Source organism: Alligator sinensis, unplaced genomic scaffold, assembly GCF_000455745.1.
Source record: "Alligator sinensis unplaced genomic scaffold, ASM45574v1 scaffold1509_1, whole genome shotgun sequence".
Lineage (NCBI taxonomy): Eukaryota > Metazoa > Chordata > Crocodylia > Alligatoridae > Alligator > Alligator sinensis.
The window spans coordinates 100857-118840 of record NW_005842711.1 but is presented as its reverse complement, the minus strand read 5'-3'; the positions used below and the strand labels follow the sequence as shown (position 1 = coordinate 118840).

General features: G+C 53.4%; 1 protein-coding gene across 6 annotated transcripts in view; it reads right to left on the bottom strand.

The window, feature by feature from the left end:
• Positions 1-8782, bottom strand: part of WIZ (widely interspaced zinc finger motifs) — a 106918-nt gene extending 98136 nt beyond the window's left edge. For 4 of the 6 annotated variants that reach the window (XM_025216177.1, XM_025216179.1, XM_025216180.1 and 1 more), the window contains exons 1-2: positions 8763-8781; positions 8212-8665 (exon numbers count right to left, since the gene is read on the bottom strand). In XM_025216177.1, the coding sequence (XP_025071962.1) occupies positions 8212-8593 (382 nt within the window). In that variant the 5' untranslated portion in view covers positions 8594-8665; positions 8763-8781. Of the gene's footprint in view, positions 1-8211; positions 8666-8762 lie in introns of those variants that run through there. The other 2 variants (XM_025216182.1, XM_025216183.1) reach the window with 2 other exon arrangements.
• Between the last annotated feature and the right edge of the window lie 9202 nt (positions 8783-17984).

Below are 17984 nucleotides of genomic sequence, written 5' to 3'. Positions count from 1 at the left end.
ATGCATCTCCAAAGCTGGGGCAAAGGAGGTTAAGGCCAGGTCTGTGCTGTTCCACACCTGTATGACTTCTAGTAAGGGAGTGCAATTCAAATTGTACCAGAACAACCCCAAATATGGGTGCAGTTGCAGCCAGAAGAAAAACGTCCTATACCAAAGTACCCTCCTCACATGGAACAGGCTGTGTCAACACTGGACAGGCTGTACCACTTCAGAGCTATCCCAGTACTATATAGTTAAGCTGTGCTATATTGTACCAGCTGTGTTTAGACCAGGACTTCCCAAAGGATCCCTGCCGACTGTTTACATGTCTCTATTCTCCCACTCAGCCCTTGCTTGGAGTTGCTTGTTAGAGAGCAGCATCCCCTGGCTTTGCTTCCAAGCCGCAACGTCACTTGGCTTCAGCACTGATCACACGTGGCCCTTGCCCACTTCTCTAAGCTCTCTAGGTCATAAGAGCATCAGAAGTGACAAACTGAGTCAGACCAGTGATCATCTAGCTCATTATCCCATTATCCCATCTCTGACAGTGGTAAGTCGTAGATGCTTCAGAGGGAGAGCATATGAACAGCACATATCTAGAGTGATCCAACCCTTCTCATACCTTCCCTGGCACGCACCATCATCGGTGTAAGGATGCCAGAGGAGACATCCCTGGATTATTCTGTTTAATAGCTATCAATGGACTTGTCCTCCACGAACCTGTCTAACCCCGTTTTGAACCTGGCTATGCTATCTGCCTCTATAACTTCCTATGCTGACAAGTTCCACAAGTTAACTATGAACTGTGTAAAAAAAAGTCTCTGTTTGTTTCCTTTACACCTGCCTCCTGCTAGTCTCAGTGGGTGCTTTTGTCCTTGTATTCTGGGACTTGGCGAATAACACTTCCCTGTTCACTTGGTCCACATCTTTCCCCATTTACAAGACCTGTACCATATTCTGCCCCTGCCTCGCCCATGCCACCCCACTTCTCCTTTTCCAGATGAAGATTCTGAGCTTTGTCAGTCTTTCCTGAAATGGCAGCTGCTCTATGCCCCGATCATCTCCTACTGTTCCACATTGCTCTCTCCTCTCAATTGGAAGCAGCAATTGATGTCAATATATGTTGGTCCAGGCCCACAACTGTTGTACACAGACCCTAATAATCAAACACCAAAGCTGCTTTGTAGAGCTCCATGGCACCCCGGGAGGAGCTCCTTGGGCAGCTGTAGGAGGAAAGGAAGGACAAGGCCTTTCTAACAAGCAACAAATGCACAACAGATGCCTGGCAATAACATACCCATAGAGTGCACCCACTTGCTGCAGCACTTGGAGATTTTGAGCAGAGCAGAGGCTGGCACTACCCCTGCTGGCCTAACAGCCCAACCATCCCCTCCAGAAGATGGTCTGTGCTTGCATGCTTGCCACTGCCCAAGGGAACTGCAATACTTGTCTTCATACCCAGTCCTATGCACTCACACACATCTGTACAAGTTTCAACTTAAACCCCACAAACAGACAACTCCCACAGCACAGTGCTCCCACTTGGCTTCTCCAGTGATTTAACCAACGGGGAAAAAAACCAGCCCAACTGTTGTACAAGGTCAGCTCAAGAAGCAGAGACCAAGCCTTAGGCACATTCTAGTTCCTTCTGCACAGCCAAAAGCCACTAGTCCAGCCTACCACTCCTGGCATTATTGAAGGATGCAGGCCGAGTCAGTTGGAACAACCCCTGTGAGTCCAACTGTGGCCACTTAAAAAGGTTTAAGGCATCTTTATTACTACACATGCTCAGCAATGGCTTCCTGCCTTCCCAGCATGGTTCCTCTTCAGAGCTCATCACTCTTCCCCGGCTGCTGGCAATTCCCCTGTTCAGCTGTTTGTTGGAGTGCTAATGAGCCTGCTGTTTCTTCAGCACCCCGGCATGCAGCTCATCAGGCCCAGCCCTCTCAGCGGGTTTATCTTGGTGGATCTAAGTAGGTTAAAGCATTCTCTGTCAGGGCACATGTCTGGACCTTATGATCCTGCAGCATCCCAAGTGCACATGGGGACAAAGCAGAGGCACGCGCAGCACAGACAACTCCCGCTATAGCCAGTGCAAACCCAGATACCCCAGTGCTGTGCAAAGAACGCCAAGCTCAGAGAGGCATTGGTGACTCAGTGGGAGAGTCCTGTCCAAAAGCAAAATCAATGCACAAGCTCAGGACACAAAAGAAGTCATAATCTATGAGAGATCCAAGGCCAAGGGCCTGACTGCTTGTGGTCCCAGGCAGCCAGCAGCCCTTTGTCAGGGAAGGAAAATCAGCCCCAAGATCCCTAACACATTCTAGACAGATATATTGCACCTCCCAATGCTGTCCTTCCCATTTCGCTTGGACAAGGAGTCCCTCTTCTCTTCTTGTCCTCAAGTGCTACGCAGCCAGAAACAGAAATGAGACCAAACAACAACTGCGCACCAGAATGAACGCACACCAGAAATCTATCAAAGACAGGAATGCTCTCAGTCCTGATCCTCAAAGGAAACTTACAAAACACTTCCCAGAGATGAGCCTATGAACTCCACTTCAACCTCCTGGATACAAAAAATCATGGACTAATATAGACCTTGGATTTATGACACATTATAACCTGCCTGACAGCTGACTTCCCAGGTGCTTCTCCACTATTCATCCCCCTTCTCTCCCCCTCCACCCAGCCTGTCTCTCACCCACTGACTCCTCAATCTACATTTTCACTGACTACCTGTCTTATATGCATACCAGCCCAACCTCTGGCATCTTTACTTTTCATTCCATCCAGGAAGAGCACACACCAACTGCTGAAACTTCCTTAGCCTGATGAAGGGTTTTTGAACCCGAAAACTTGCTTAAGAATTGTTTTCCATCTATTTAAGTTGGTCTAATAAAAGATATCAGATTCACCCAAAGATCCTTGACTATGCAGCCAGAAAGGCACTAAGCAGCAGCCCTGGGTTTCATGGGTTTTGGCGAGCAGGGATACCGCCGTATCCACAGGCCCACGGACTTCACCGAGCACTGACCAGGCACTGAGTAGTTCCACTCAGCACTAACCGGGGAATGAGACGGGCCCCGCGTTCACAAAGCACTTAGGGAGGTGCTAGGGGAATATAAAATTGCTCCAAACTGTGCCAGTCCTCCACCACAAGCCAGTCCTTGCTTGGGCCAAGTCAGCAGCCTCCACCCTGGATTTTTACTCTCCATGTGGTTGCTTATTTCCAAAGCATTGCAAAGGATGTCAGAGACTAAGAGCATGGTCCAGTAGGTCTCAACACTTTGAGACTCAGAAAATGCTAACTCTCAGCTTTCACTCGTTTCTCAACTGCGGAAAAGTAGAGCAATTCTTCTATGGCAAAGAACTTGGACAAACGACAACAGGCCAGAAAGGAATCCATTGTGTCAAAACTAATTTGAAATCTGTAAATTTATCTTGTGAATGGTGTGGGTGTTTGCACATCTGACAGTACTAATACTGTGCGGCAACCTTCAAAGGATCTCATGGCACCCCAGTTGAGTGTCACTGACATGGACAAGTGAATTACAGTGCATTAAAAGAAGACAGGGACTTCCTACAGAGCAGCTGACCTTAGGTAACTGGTCTTCTGCCCACTCTTACCCTACGGGCAGTAAACGCTAAATGGAGACAGCTTCATTCCATTTCAGTGGGGAATAAATCACTGCATGTTATTACCACAGAGTAAGAGCAGACAGACAATTACATGTCAGCTGCTCTGTGGTAAGTCCAGCCCTTTTTTAAACATGCTTGTTTCTTCATCCTCTGAGTGCCACCTTTGGCACTCCCCCTATCTCCACCTGCTCAGGACAAGCACAGTGTGGAGGGCATCCTGGGCTCAACAGAACCACCCTGCTCCAGGTGTTCAAGCAGTGAAACGCCTGCTCCAACCAAACACACGCTGTGCTGCTCAGACAGGCACAGCTGCACTGGGGAGAACAAGCTTTCATGAGTAGCTACAGCTGAAGCTGGAAATTGAGCAGCGGTGATGGCCTTTTAGACAATGCTGCAACCTACTAGCTTAACAGGAGGGCATTAATACTGCAAGTAACCTGAGACAGAGACCAAACCAGCACAAGAGACCAGGTAGCAATGGTCTGCTGAATCTTTACCGTGAGGTAGGGCCAGATCTCGTGTTGATAAGGGTCAGGGCCAGGGAGAGTCCCAAAAACATGCCCTGCCCTGAATTTTCCATCCTGAATGAGTCAGGTGCTTCTGGATAAAAGCCCCCTTTATCCAGAAGCACCTGACTGCATCCAGCACTGAGTGCACTCAACTCCTGCTAAAGCCAAAGGGTGCTCGGCTCAAACCTCAATGGAACCAAGAGCCTTCAAGACTGAGGCCCTTTGTTCTGAGCAGATGACAAATCTTGGCTTTGTCCAACAACATCAGGATTTGGTGGCCAAAAACACTGTGCCCTGCCTTCTCTCCCCTCAACCTCCCCACGGCATCTGATGCATTTGAGGGGGCAGGATGGGGAGGGTCCATAACCTCCTGAAACAAAGACAAGGCTGGAAGGTACAAGCAACCCTGCAGAGAGAAGCACCCATGGTCCTGCCCTTCCTTGCACCTCAGGTCTGGAATGGACACACTGCAGGGCTGCCATAGAGCAGGGAGACATGACTGAGGCCAAGCCACATGGTGACAAGCCCATAACTGGACACCCTGCTGGAACTGTACATAGGCAGTGCCTTCCATCTCCATCTCCACCCAGTGCCCACACACAACAAGGGCTGCATTTAAGTTATGCTTACAAGGGATTCCTCAGTGGGAATGGGTCAGGCTGAGCTGTCCTGGCTCCAGGGACCACACTGTTTTGAAGACAAGGTGTCTGAAGCCAGCAGTTTCAATTACCTCCCTGATGCAGGGACTTTGTGCAGCACCTAGTACAGGGGTCCTGCCACAGGCCTGAAGCCCTTGAGTACTACCACAATCTGAATCGTAAGGTAAGCAAGCTGGCAGAGGTCTGGGCTGGGAAGTAAGAGTGGATGGTTCAGCACAGACCAGCTGTGAGTGCTGCTCATGCCCAGATTAGCCGCAGTGCTCAATGCCAGGCAGGATGGACTTCATGTACAAAGCGGGCGGAATCGGAAAGAGGCAATAGCGCGTGGATGCCGGTGCTGACCACATGGAACTACGGCACAGGACCAAACCACACACCAGGGAAGCCACTGCTGAAATGCAGGGAGCCAAGGACTTAACCACACACCAGAGCATCCTCTCTGGGCATTTTCATCAAAGCACCCAGTCAGTGGCACCCATATCAAGGGGACGCTGGAGATGAAGGCACCAGAAAGGAAAGGAAAGGGGGACCCATTAGCACCACAGTCCCCCATCCCCCATGAACAAACTCAATGACAGCAGAGGACAGGAGCAGCCCTCTTCCCAGAGCTGAGCATGGCCTGAAGGGAATCCCACCATGTCGCCAGCTTGCAGGCAAGTTGAGACATGAGTGTGCCACTCCCAGGCATGCTGGGAAGGGCTGTGTCCAGCCTCCCTGTCCAGCTGGGCCTCAAAGATGGAGCCTTTAAAAATAAGGATCAAGACAAGACACCAACTGTGACTGGATCTGGCACCTGCTTGTCTGGCCCTTGAGGGCCTACCCTCAGCTAAGAGATGTTAAAAGACAAACAGAGCCGTCCTGACCTGACCAGACCAGACCCTGTCCCTGACCCTCACCTGGAAGGAAAAGATAGTCGGATTGCAAGGCATGGCATCACCCATTCCCCTGCTGTGGTAGCACTGGATGTAGGCTCCCAGTGTGTGACCAACTGGGATCAGGGGCAGAGTCTCCTGGGCTAGTGTCACACTTGTCCATGTTGTCTGTAAACCCACCTGGTGCCCAGAACATTGCTGACAAGGACCAGACAGGAAGCCAGTCAGTGCAAAAAGCTCTTGAGTGTCCATTCCAGACCCCTCCTGGCTGAAAACAAAGCTCTGGATGCCCACTGTGTCCAGGCTGTCTGTGACCCCCAAAGGCACAGGGGTGCAAAAAGGCTGGCAGAGGAACACTGCTGCAGCAGAGGGAAACACAGATTACATGAGATCTGAGCCCTCAAAAGGGTGAGATCCTACCCCCACCACCCCACCCCACTGTGGATGACTAGGCCCAAAAGGCTACAACATTGGATTTCATCTCCTTGCAGAGATTCCCTGATAAGCTGTTAAAGATGAGAGCAACATCAGCACTAATGAGCTGGACATTAACAAGGGAGCTTGGGTGGACCAGCTTTGAAGAGTCAGGAGCAGATGTGGGAATGAGCTGTAGAGGAAGATAACGGGACAGAGCCTTCAAGAGCGAGTGGGATGGGCTGGCGCAAGGGCAGGCATAGGGACAAGAGTGCAGATGAGAGGGGAGCTACCACCCTGGCACCTGGAAATTGGAGAAAATGCCATGTGGGAAGGGGCCTCATGGATCACTGAATCCTGCCCTGACCACAATAGCAGGCACCATACATCCCCCTACACCAGGCACTTGCCCTCCCCCACTCTCTGCACAAGGGCACACCATATATCCACAACCCAGCAGAGCACCAAGAGCTCTCATGCACTAGACATGGGTTCATGCATGGCACCCTTTTCTCTGGCTGCCAGTACCAGAGGGAAAAAAAACCCCCAAAATGAAAAAAAAAAAAAAAACAACACACCCCCAGCCAGGAACCCAGGGCAAGGAGGGGTAACACACCCAGGACAGTCAGATCATTAGCTACCTCCTTTCCCAGGGACGGATCTGCTTTACTCAGTTCTTCACAGGGAAACAGCTGGAGGAGAGGAAACACTGCACAGAGAGTGGCACCCAGAGTATGGCTTCCCCCAGCAACAGGCCATGCCGAGCCCATGAGCTGCACGTCAGGGAAGGAGGCAGCCATGCTGAATTCTACAGCAAAGATCCCCTGAGCCACATGAGACCAGTGAGGTCACGCAGCCCAGCACAGGACTGTACCATGAGCTGACACACAGCACTCCACAGAACAGCTGAACTAAGACTAACACGTGTAACATGGCATCCACTCAAGAGTCCCCAGAGTCACCAAATGCTGATGGAGCCCCAGGACCCAGCTGGGACCAGCAGCAGCTCTGAGCAAGGACTCTAGCAGGCAGATTGCTAGGGGTGCGTGGAGCTTCAGCAGGTCTGACATCCCTGTCTGTAGTGCTGAATGTTGAGATAATTACCCGCTACTAGAAGCCCAAAGTGAGCACACTCCCAGGACTCTATTCCAGTTGTGCCCAGCATCTTGGCTTTGTCAAGCCAGAACAGTCATTCTGCAACTGCTCTTCCCTTCTCCCAAACTCTCAATGGGGAAAGACCTCAGCGAAGGGAAGGAACCCAGGGCCATCCCAGTCCAGCCCTTGATGCTGCCTGCCAGCACTCCCCACACCCTGGGAAAAGCCCCGTCCAGGATCGCCAGGAGTGGAAAAGCAAAGCGGCTGCAGGAGAGCAGCTCCCCTTCACCCACAGCAACCAATGCAATGCCATAAGCAGCTGCTGGTGGAACAGAGCTTGTACCACTAGGTGCCTTGGGGGACAGGTTTGGCTAGGAGGACTGTGACCAAATGGGTCTGGAGTCAAGTTATCGGGCCCCTCGTAGTCAGGGGCTGAAAGGAACAACAAAAGAGGTTCCTGCCTCTTCCTCCACATCAGCAGGGAGCAGGGCCAAGGCCCCAGAGGAGGAGAGGCCTAGACCACCCCATCATCACTGCTGGGAAAGACAGTGGGGGGCGGGGGGAAGAAAAGGGCCCTGCCCCAGATCTTGCTCATTTTCAGGTTGGCAGAAGTGCCGATGAACATGAAGCCCCTCCCTCACTCCATTCCTCTCTGATGGCTGCAGAGTCCCTCTCTCTCCCCAGCCCAGATCAGCCAAGCATCTGACCATCCTCTCCCATGGATGCTGTCAGAGCACCAGGACCCAGCAGGCACCAAGCGACAACTGTCCCCATGCGGCAAAGCAAAGCAAAGCAACCCCAACACAAGCTTTGCCACACCCTGCGAGGCTCCAAACAGCACCCCCCTTGTCCATCCCCTGTGCAGACCCCAGGTGACACCAAGACACCTGCAGAGCCAGGGGCACGCTGCAATTCAACCTCACACTGTGCTCATCTTTAAACAACACCTGACCATCGCTGCCACAGAGGCTTCAAGCCTCCCTCCCCACTGCCTGGGAGGAGGCCCTGTGCACTGTCCAGCCTGTCCCGCACAAAACATACCTGCCACCTCGCGTGCTTCCAGAGCGACGTCAGGTTCCTGGCGGGACAGGGGTGAGAAGTAGTCTGGGTCGTCTTGCAGGCTGCATCTATCGGTGCCAGCAGGCCCCTTTGTGTCCTGGCTCATGACCAGCCGGCTCTCTGGGGCATAGAAGGCAGGCTTCTGGAGCTCAGTCCTGCCTTCCCCAGATAGCCCAGATAGAGCTGTGCTCTCCAGAGGCGTTCTCGCATTGTCGATAAATGTGGCTCTTTGCTTGTCCCCTTGGGGGCACTCTTGGGCAGTAAAGCTCTCTTTGCTGGGCTCTGAGGTCATCAACATGGCCCTTCCTCCATCACCCAGGTGCGTTGTCAGCTGCTCTGTGGGAGGAGGGACAGACTTCTCCATTCCTCCCCCGATTCCAGTGTCACTTTTGAGAGCTGAGCATCAGGACTTGCATGTGGCCACTGCCACTGGGACCTACAATGAGAGGGAAAGGCAGAGTCAGAGCATGGCAAGGCCATGGCCACTGCTGACGTTCCACAGCCTCAAGCCACCCAAAAGCAGCAGTTCTTACCGCACCCTGTGACCCAGCAGCCTCTCCAGCCACAGCCCATTGAGGACAACTGCTCTACGACGGGTCCACCTGCCAGCCAGAATCCTTCTGTAGGCTCAGTCACCTGCACTGAGGTGTGAACTGTCTGCTTGGGTTCATGCTCCTAGAGCTACAGGATCCTGCAGAATGGCTTTGCCTGAACTTACTGGAAATCATGGCTCCTCCAGCCAATCTCACTGCCAAGCTCCTGAGCTACCCAAGTCTGGGGATGCCACAAGGAGAGGTGGAAGGGCTGGGGAGTGGGGAAGAATAGTGCCACTTGCACTAAGACCCTGGGGCAGTGCCAGGTGCATCACCATAGTAGTTGAACATGCTTCACAAGGCTTCTTGTTCTTCTGCAGGCCCTGAGCGAGCACAGAACAAGGGGACAGGCTGACAAACTAAGGCAGGTCAGGGCAAGAGGGCAGGGAGAAGCTTTCGACGCCCCACCTCCCCTCACACCAACAGCCTTGCTGCCTCGGGAGTAACACATACTGCCCACACCACAGTCCCCATCATTTTGCATTGACAGACCAGAGACTCCCGACCTTCAGAGCTATCCACAGCCAGGGACCATTTAGCCACACAAAGCTGCCATTGCAGAAGCTCATGCTCCCCAGCTCCCAGCAACACTGCCCTTCCTGCCACCTGCTCTGCCACAGCTACCCTGGTGGGGGCTAACCACACAGGGATGGCCACTACTCTTGGAAGGCTCTGGGGACCACAGCCAGCTCCTGAACACATTCCAACGGCAGCAGAGAGTCAGTGCTACCTCTGAGGAGCAAGATACGAAGTGGAAGGATGCCCAGAAGAAAGGGCATTGTGCGGGGAACCAGCAGGCACTTCAAGGGCTCTGCTGGCATTCACAGCCATTGTGTAGCACATTAGTCACCATCACATGGCCCGAGGGGCTCACTGTCCTAGAGAGCTGCATGCATGAGGGAATGAGTCTCAACTGCTCTGGCAATTGGGAAAACAAGCAGAACTGAGGCCTCGGCTAGCACACTCTTAGAAGGGTTGTGTGTGACCGTTGTGATTGGGGCAACAGTGGTGATGACTGCTCCCCTCTGGGCATGGTGGACCCAGAGCCATCCAGCCAGCTCCCCTCCCCCCAGAGACAGCTGGCTCCCATCTCCTCATCAGAATTGGCCAGACAGCAAAAAGAACAGAGAGGGTCCATGCCGAATCCACAGGAAAAGCAGTGACACAGCAACAAGCCACTAGCAGGGGTGAGCTGAAGTACACCCAAGAGTTGGGGAGGAGTGATGCCTGCCCTCCATCACCCTGAGCTGACCCAGCTGGAAACAAGCACATCCGGATCCAGGATGAACAAGAGATAGTAGCAGTAGAATGCTCCAGTGAGCAAGAGAAGGCGGTACACGAGGAAAGAAAATGAAGGAGCTAAATATACTGTCAAGGAAGAAGACCAGTGAGGGAGATGAGCCGAGTCTATAAATACCTTCAAGGTAACAATGTAAACGAAGAGCGGGATTTATCTGCCGTCTCACAAGAGGCTGTTCCCGTACAAGGAGCAATAGCCTGGGGCCAAGGAGGACCTTTACACCAGCGGTACGTTCTCACCAGGCAGAGACAGCTTCCAACCATGCAGCGTCAGGGAACAAGGGACCTGGCAACCACCTGTCCTTGGTCATCAGAACTAGAGTCCAGCCATTGCATCCATGCTCATTTTGGAGATCCCTGGAGATGGCTTGTGCTTAAGGATGCCTGTCAGAGAGAAGCAGCCAATACAGCCACTGCCCAGGAACCTCAAGATGCCATCTCATCTGTACTAGCAATCTCCTCCTGCTCTTCAGTACAGCTGTGCTCACAACAAAAGGCACTAGACTGGGAGCATCAGGTGTTTCCCTGCCCAAGCAAGTGCCACCCATGAAGCCAGGGTCATTGGGCAAACCTGCTCCTGCCTTGCCAAGCCAGAGAAGTCTCCACGTGTGGCGGCCTCCTCTGTAGCCATTCCGTTCTTCCAGCTGGGACCTAACTGTTGTGCAGCTCCCTCCAGCAGTGTCAGGAGCCTGGACTCCTCTTCCTTGTTCTGCCCTGGCTGGCATGCAGACTTGAAGGGAGCTCTCTGGCTTCACTGGGATCCATCCCCAGGCCCAGCTGCAGCTCCTTGTATAGGGCGGAGCAAGGACCTGCTGGAGCATCTTCCTAGAATCGTTCTGGTTTCTGCTGAGCTCTTGCCAAATGAATCCCTGGATGGGCTATTTTTAGCGTTTTAGGATTTAGATGCATCCCTCGGGAATACATATAATCTCCAAGAGCCCCACCCTCCCCCTCCCTCCCCACCAGTCTCCACTCATGGCATGGACCCAATGTCTCAAAGCCATGACAGGCTCATGGGAGTTCTACAGGGCTCCCTGCCCTGCCAAGAGGGAGGTGCAGGGCACAAGACACCTCTGATGCCATTGCTGACAGATGGCAGAGGGTGTTCCATTCCTTCTACCCAGGTATCACCTTTCCTCTCTGTGTCTGCTGAGAACAATTGGATGTGGGGGGTGCCATGTGGGGACCGGTGCATGGACAGCTGTCTCACCAGGACAGCCCCAGCACCTGCTTGCAAAAGCTGCTGCCCAGAGAGGGAGGTTCCTGTTCTGCTCCAGCAGAGCCCCTTCCAAGCAACTGCCACCCCAGCAGTGATCACCAAGGCTCTCCAGGTTTCACTCCAGACATACGGCCCTTCTGCCTGGCCCTGACCATGGATGAGCTTCTAAAGGGCCTGGCGGTATCACATGGAGTGACCAAGACTCCAGGTAAGCCTATAAACATCTGCTGTGGGACATGGAGCCAAAGCAATAAAATAAATGCTTCTGAGCTTCAAAGCCCTTTGCATACGTTAACCAATCAGATGGGAGGATCAGACAGTGACCAATTACACCCTTCACTCACCCCACAAGTCTGAGCTCAGCAGACTCCTGGACTCTCCACCAGCTCTGTCATCACTCAGACTCTTGTCCAAGTTAACATCTAGAGCACCGATTTCCTACCTTTTTCATTTATGGACCCCCTAAAAATTTCAAATGGAGACACAGATCCGTTTGGAAATTTTGAGTGGAGCTGCAGACCCCTTTGAAAGGTAAGTGTGGGTATTCACATACTTTTGGTTGATCATAGTCATCTTTTGTGGACCCCTTAGACATAGTCTGCAGACCTCCAGGGGTCTGCAGACCACAGACTGAAAACAACTGTTCTAGAGCCAGTAACACCCACCATGCTCTATGTACCACAAGCTGTGGGAGGGAAGTGGCTGGGAAAGGGACAGCCTGCTGGGGGCTGGAGCAGGGTCAGCAGGGCAAGAAGAGTTCAGAGCACTGTGCTCCTAGAGGTTGGGGATGGGGCACTAGGAGAGCTGTGTTTCAAGGCCTGCTTGGCTCTAGAGTCAGAGAGAGGGATAGAGGCAGGACAGGATCTATGCAGCCAAAAGGTACCACAGCAGATCCCATGAGGTTGTGAGTGCAAGGATGGGCTGGGTGAGGATGCATCCAAATCAGCCTTGTCAAGGGTGGGTCTGTGAGATGAGAAACCCCAAGGGCCCTTACATTCACACAAGCAGCAGGCTTCGAAAGGGAACTCCACCTCTGATGGGAACAGCTGGGAAAGGGACAGCTCACAGGCTAGGGAGTCCTGCTGTAAGAACCCCAGCATAGGCAGTCTGACCTAGCGAGTAGGCCACAAGGGGAGGGCTAGAGACAGGACTTAGAGGACCAAGAGCCCCACAGCAGGAAGGAAAGAGCTGAAGTTTGAGTTACCAAATCCACAGGACAATTCCAGAGGCCAAAACAAGGTTCTGGAGTCAGGGACCAAGCTATTAAAGCCAAGCCAAGTTCCCAAAAGCCAGAACCTGGCTCTGCTTCTGAGCAGGATCAGACACCAAGAGAGCACAAGATCCAGTGAGGCTTCCCAGAGACCTGCAAGGAAAACCACTGGCTGGATTGCAGCCTGCTGCCAATAGGAGCATTTAAATGGTTGCTGGAGCTTGTAACATCTCCAATCAGGAAGCCTTAACAGTGACCAGCTGGTTCATCAGCCTGGGTGGGGCTGCCAGTTAAAGCCTCTGGAAGGTTTGGCCAGCTGGTGAATCAGTCAGGGCTGGGCTGCTCGCGGGGGACCCTGGCACCAGGACGCAGCGCTGGAACCCAGCAAGTTTCCCTGGGCACCTGGGGGCTTTGGAATCTGACAAAGGCAAAACAAGAGCCAGAATCACAAGCCACAGCCATGGCAGGACTGCTGCTGCTGTTGTACAGGCTTTAGTGATGAAGAATCTACCCGCACCCTGGGCTTACTGAACAAAACCCAGCCTACACCTCCTGTTCACAGGGGCATTCTGTCCCAGCCTGCAGGTACCAGCTGGAGATGGGTATTGTCCTCAGTAACATCCGAATGTCATCCCCTCCCTCAGCTCCATTCAAAGACACTCAGACAGCCCCGGGCCCAGTGGAAGCAGGTGCATCCCTAGCAGAGCAAGTGCGCACCACTGGCCCCCAGCTGGATTTAAGTCTTGGGCAATGGCCCTGTAACCTATAAAACAAGCAAAGCCTTGCAGGCCCTAAAAGCATGTGAGAGGATGGAGAAGCACTGACAGCAGTAGGGCATGGGAATGCCTGATGATGCAGCAGCCTGGCTGACCGTGGGGGAAGGAAGGAGGAACAGAGGCAGGAACCCCATGGTAGGGCCCTGGCCCCAAGGTGCAGTGACAGCTCCAGGCTCACCCACCTTCCCCTGCCAGCTCCTCCCGGTGTGGGGTGGGTTCTCCCCTCAGGAAGCCAGCATGTGATGCAGTCCCATGACGGTGCCGTGCCTAGCACACCCCACAGGCCACCTGCTCACTTCCAGCCAGCTGGCAGGGAAGGCCCGCAGGCTCTGCCAAGCCCCAGCTGTGAGGAGGTGGCAGATCTGGCTCCATATTAGCTTCAAGGGACAGGGCTGGAGGTTGCCCCTGGCAGGCGGTGCAGCCAGCCCTTGGGGTCACAGATGGACACCACACAAACTATGAGCGGAGACCAGGAGCAGGGTCTTCTAATCCACTGCAATTGCTTCAAGTTGGCAAGTGCAACCAGACCTCATCTCTCTTCCAAATGACACTGACAATGCCCCCCCACCACGCCTCTGGACAACCTGGGAGCCTGCCAACAAAGCCTGCCCTGCCCTGGACCCGCCACCAGGGACACACCACATTTCCAGGCAGCATCTGGGCCCTGGGCACAGCTATTTCTGTTTCCGCAATGCTTGCGTTTGCTGCTGCATTTCTCAGGAGGCCCCAAGACCCCTGACAAGGAGCAAATTGGTGCTGTTACACAAAAAGGGACTGCCCAACTTAACCAGACCCTGGGCTGGTTCACAAGGAGGCATGTGGGAGACTTGTTTCCCTTCCCCAGGGACTGTGCAGAAACAAAGCACACCCAGGCATGCTGAACACTGAGCGGTACTACCCCCATACCCTTGTGTAACACACCCTAGACCTCCCTTGTGCTCCTAGAACGTAAGGCGCCTGCAGGAGGCAGCAGTGGCCCTAGGGACATCCTTCAGAGCAGCAGGATTTTGCCCTAGCAGCTCTTGCAGCACACTCGGTGGCCACTCTTGCCAGCAGTCAGCATCTTTACAGGGAGCCCCTTCCCTGTCTGGGGGGCACAGCACCATGCAGTGTGAGCCAGGGCTGTGTGACCACTACACAGGAGAGCTGGCAAGCTGAAAATGCCCAACTCAGCAACAGGAACTTGGCAGTCAGAAATCACTTGCTCAGCTGCCCAATCCACATAGCACATAACCACCTCAGAAACTACAGGACAGACTTAGTGGATGCCTTCATCCAGGCCCATTTGCCACTCACCGACACCTTGCATTTCACCTGCTCTGGGGACCCCAAAGCAAGAGGCCTCAGAATTAGGCACAACTGGGTCAGACAAACACATCCTGGGAGCTGAGCGGAAAGCCCCAGGCTTGTCCTTATTCATGATCTCCCACGAGTGGGGCTGGGCTGGGGTAGCTATGGCAGAACAAACCCATTTACTTTGCACATCTGTGCAAAGACCCAGTGATGCAGGCCAGCCCTAAGCCACATTAGTCCATTGGCTAGACAAAAATCAATGGGGTTGCCTGGAGGTTTGGGGCCTAGAAGTCCCATGGAAGCCCTTTGTGTCCTGCTCCTGCCAATGTCCAGGCTCAGTGTGGACCATTGGAGAGAGGCATTCAGCCAGCCCAGGGAAGAGCAGGACTGTGAGCTCCCCATTGCTGGTCCTGGCAAAGGCTCCAGTGGCCCTCAAGTCAGGGAGGGCCATTCTGGTTTTGCTAGCAAAGGTGCTGCATGCCTTCTTTCCTGCTCTGCCTTGCCAGAAGCTCTCCATAGAAACAAGTTGACAAGGAGTGTCCCTATTTTTTCCTCCTCCAACACCTGCTCAGTTGTTTTCAGCCCAGCAGGCTGTAGGGCAGGAAAGAACATTAGATGGGCCCACCCCCATCTGCCCGCAGCAATGCGATCTCAGCATGGCTCCTTGAAGTGCGACGGCCGATCTGTATTCCTCTGAGGTAGGAGAGACCGGGAACCCATCACCCGGCCCCACCAAGCTCGCTCACTCTCCGAGACCTGCAGAGGCCCTATCTTGGGACTTGCCATACAACTCCAGCCACGTCCATTAAATGCAAAGAATTTTAAGAATTGAAAAGAATTCTTAATATCAAATCTTAAGAATTTGAAATCTTAAGAATTGATATTTAAGAAGTCTTTCTCTTCTCCCTTCTCAGAGTCTCGCTGCTACTGCCCCACCCCCAGGCACAGACACACACCTGCCCTACTACCCCAGGTTGGCGCACACCCCTTCCATGACAGGTAGCAGCAGCAACCCTCCCCCTACCCAATTTACCCCACAGAATGGGGACAACTGAAATGCTAAAATGGTTGACTACTAGTAACCGACTTTCTCCCAAGAGCCAGGAACACTGCTACTCTCCCAAGCCACCTGTGCTGGGTGGCTCCAGGCTTCCCCATATCTAGTACCTCCTTCAGGCTCCAGGTTCTCTGCAAGAGCATCCACAGGTAGAAGCACCCCAAGGAAAGGACAAGGAGGGAAAAAACAGGAGTGGCTCACAGGCCAGATCCTGCAGCAGGACTGGCCTGGCCAGTCACCTCCAAGAGGCACAGACGGAACCAGAGCCACCAGTCAGGGGGATGTGTGGGGGATAGGCTGTGGGGTGGCAAGTGCTTGGAGAAAGAGCAGCTCAGGTGGCAAGGAAGAGGCAACAGGGGCACAAGGGAGATGCCTGAGGCCTCAGCTTGTGAAATGGGATAAAACATTTACTCCATCAGCCCTGGCACTTCCACAAGATCCTGAAGACCTGCCCCATGTCACAGACAAGCTCATGTTGCTCGATTAAGACTGCTACTCAATAGAGGTGCACCAATATATCGGTTGCCTGTTGAATCGGCACCAGTAAAAGGGGAAATGACATTTGGCTATTGGCTTTTTTTGGCCATTGTAGCCGGTAATGTTTACCAATAATTATGCCTTCTGGCCAGGGCCCTGGACACCTGGACTCCCTCTCCCATGCAGGGCCAGGGTTCCCTCGGAAAACGGCTGGTTTCCCCTTGCAGACAGACAGCACTCGATTCTGCAAGGGGTCCTGCTTGGGGCTGCTGGGAACAAGACACAGGGGGCACCGTGTGCATGTGTGTGGCCGCACGTATTTACGCGGTCAGGAATATAGCCTGGCAATGTGGAGAGCAGCTCCCTGCAGGTAACTGTATGGAGAGAAAAGGATTGGGGGGTGCTGATTGAGGCCCCATGGTGAAGAAGGGAGGTAGGGCAGAAACAGGGGCTGGGAATGCTGCCCAGCCAGGGCAGTGAATGGGACCTGAGGCCAGGGCAGGATGGAGCCACGGGCAGCTCGTCCATAGGAGGTGTATGGGTGGGGGAAGACGGACAACCCCCCCGCCACTGCTTGCACCCCCCCGAGGGACACAGGTGCTTTCCAAGATTTGTGCATGGGGTGAATGCAGGCAGCTCACTGTGGGCTGTGGGCTCTCTCCTCTGCTGCCTTTCCCTCAGAAGCCCCACAGGAGCCACGTGCTCCCTGCCTACCCAGCAGCAGTGGGAGGATAGGGTTGAGTTGTGCCTCCCACTGCTGGGCAGGCAGGGGGTGCGCAGCTGGCACAGGGCCCCAGTGCAAAGACAGCATAGTGGAGAGCTTTGGGCCCACAGCAGGCAGCCTGCATCTGCCCTCATCCCACTCAGCTCTGCTCCGATTAAAAGCATTCCTGTGCTTGAAAATAGTGGTGGCAGTGCTTGAACTAAAGTTTGTTTGACAAGCTTTAGTTCAAGTGCCCCTGCCGACATTTTTAAGTGCCAGGACACTGATACATGTGATGCAGGAGACTGCTGGAGCATGCTCCCCCCCTCAAAAAAATAAAAAATAAAAAAAAATAAAATAAAAAAAAATAGTGTGTCAGTACTTTAAAACGCCTTGCATTTTAAAGTAAATCGGTTACTGGATCGGCATCAGCTGATATGGTTAATAATCAGCTATCGGTATTGGCCAAGAAAATTGTTATTGTGTACCCATGTTACTCAGACAGATGGCACCTGTGTGACAAGGGGGATGGTTGGAGAGTTATGGTGCACGCTGGCTGACCCAGCAAGGGATGTCACCTGGATCACTTAAACTAGGGCTGTCCAACTGGTGGCCTATGGGATGATTTGCAGCCTCCAGGTCCCTCCATTGCTCCAGCTGCACCAGCAGTTGGGTCTCTGGGCTCCCGCTCCAACTTCTGACTTCTACGTCCTGCCCTGCCCTTGCCCCAGGGGGTAGCACAGCCCAGCCCAGTGCCAAGGGAGCCCACAGTCCAAGTTGGCGCAATGCAGCCAGCATTGGGGGTGGAGGTGGGGAGGAGCAGAGGAAAACACTTGCACACACAGTGCAGTTGGGGGGGGCAGAGATGTGTGGGGCACACAGACAGGGGGTGGGCCCTGTGGTTCATGCTGGCATGTCCCATGCAACATGCAGCCCCCATCCACTTAGAAGTGGATTTAAACCTACTTTAAACCATGCAACCTCAATGGTTGCTACAGGCAAAGCTATTCTATGGGTGCAAACAAAGACAGTGATTCTGACATCGCATCAAATGGGAATTCACATGGAGTGTGAAAGTCCCCAGAGCAATCCCCCCCTTCATGGGAAAGTCATATGGGGCTGGGGTGA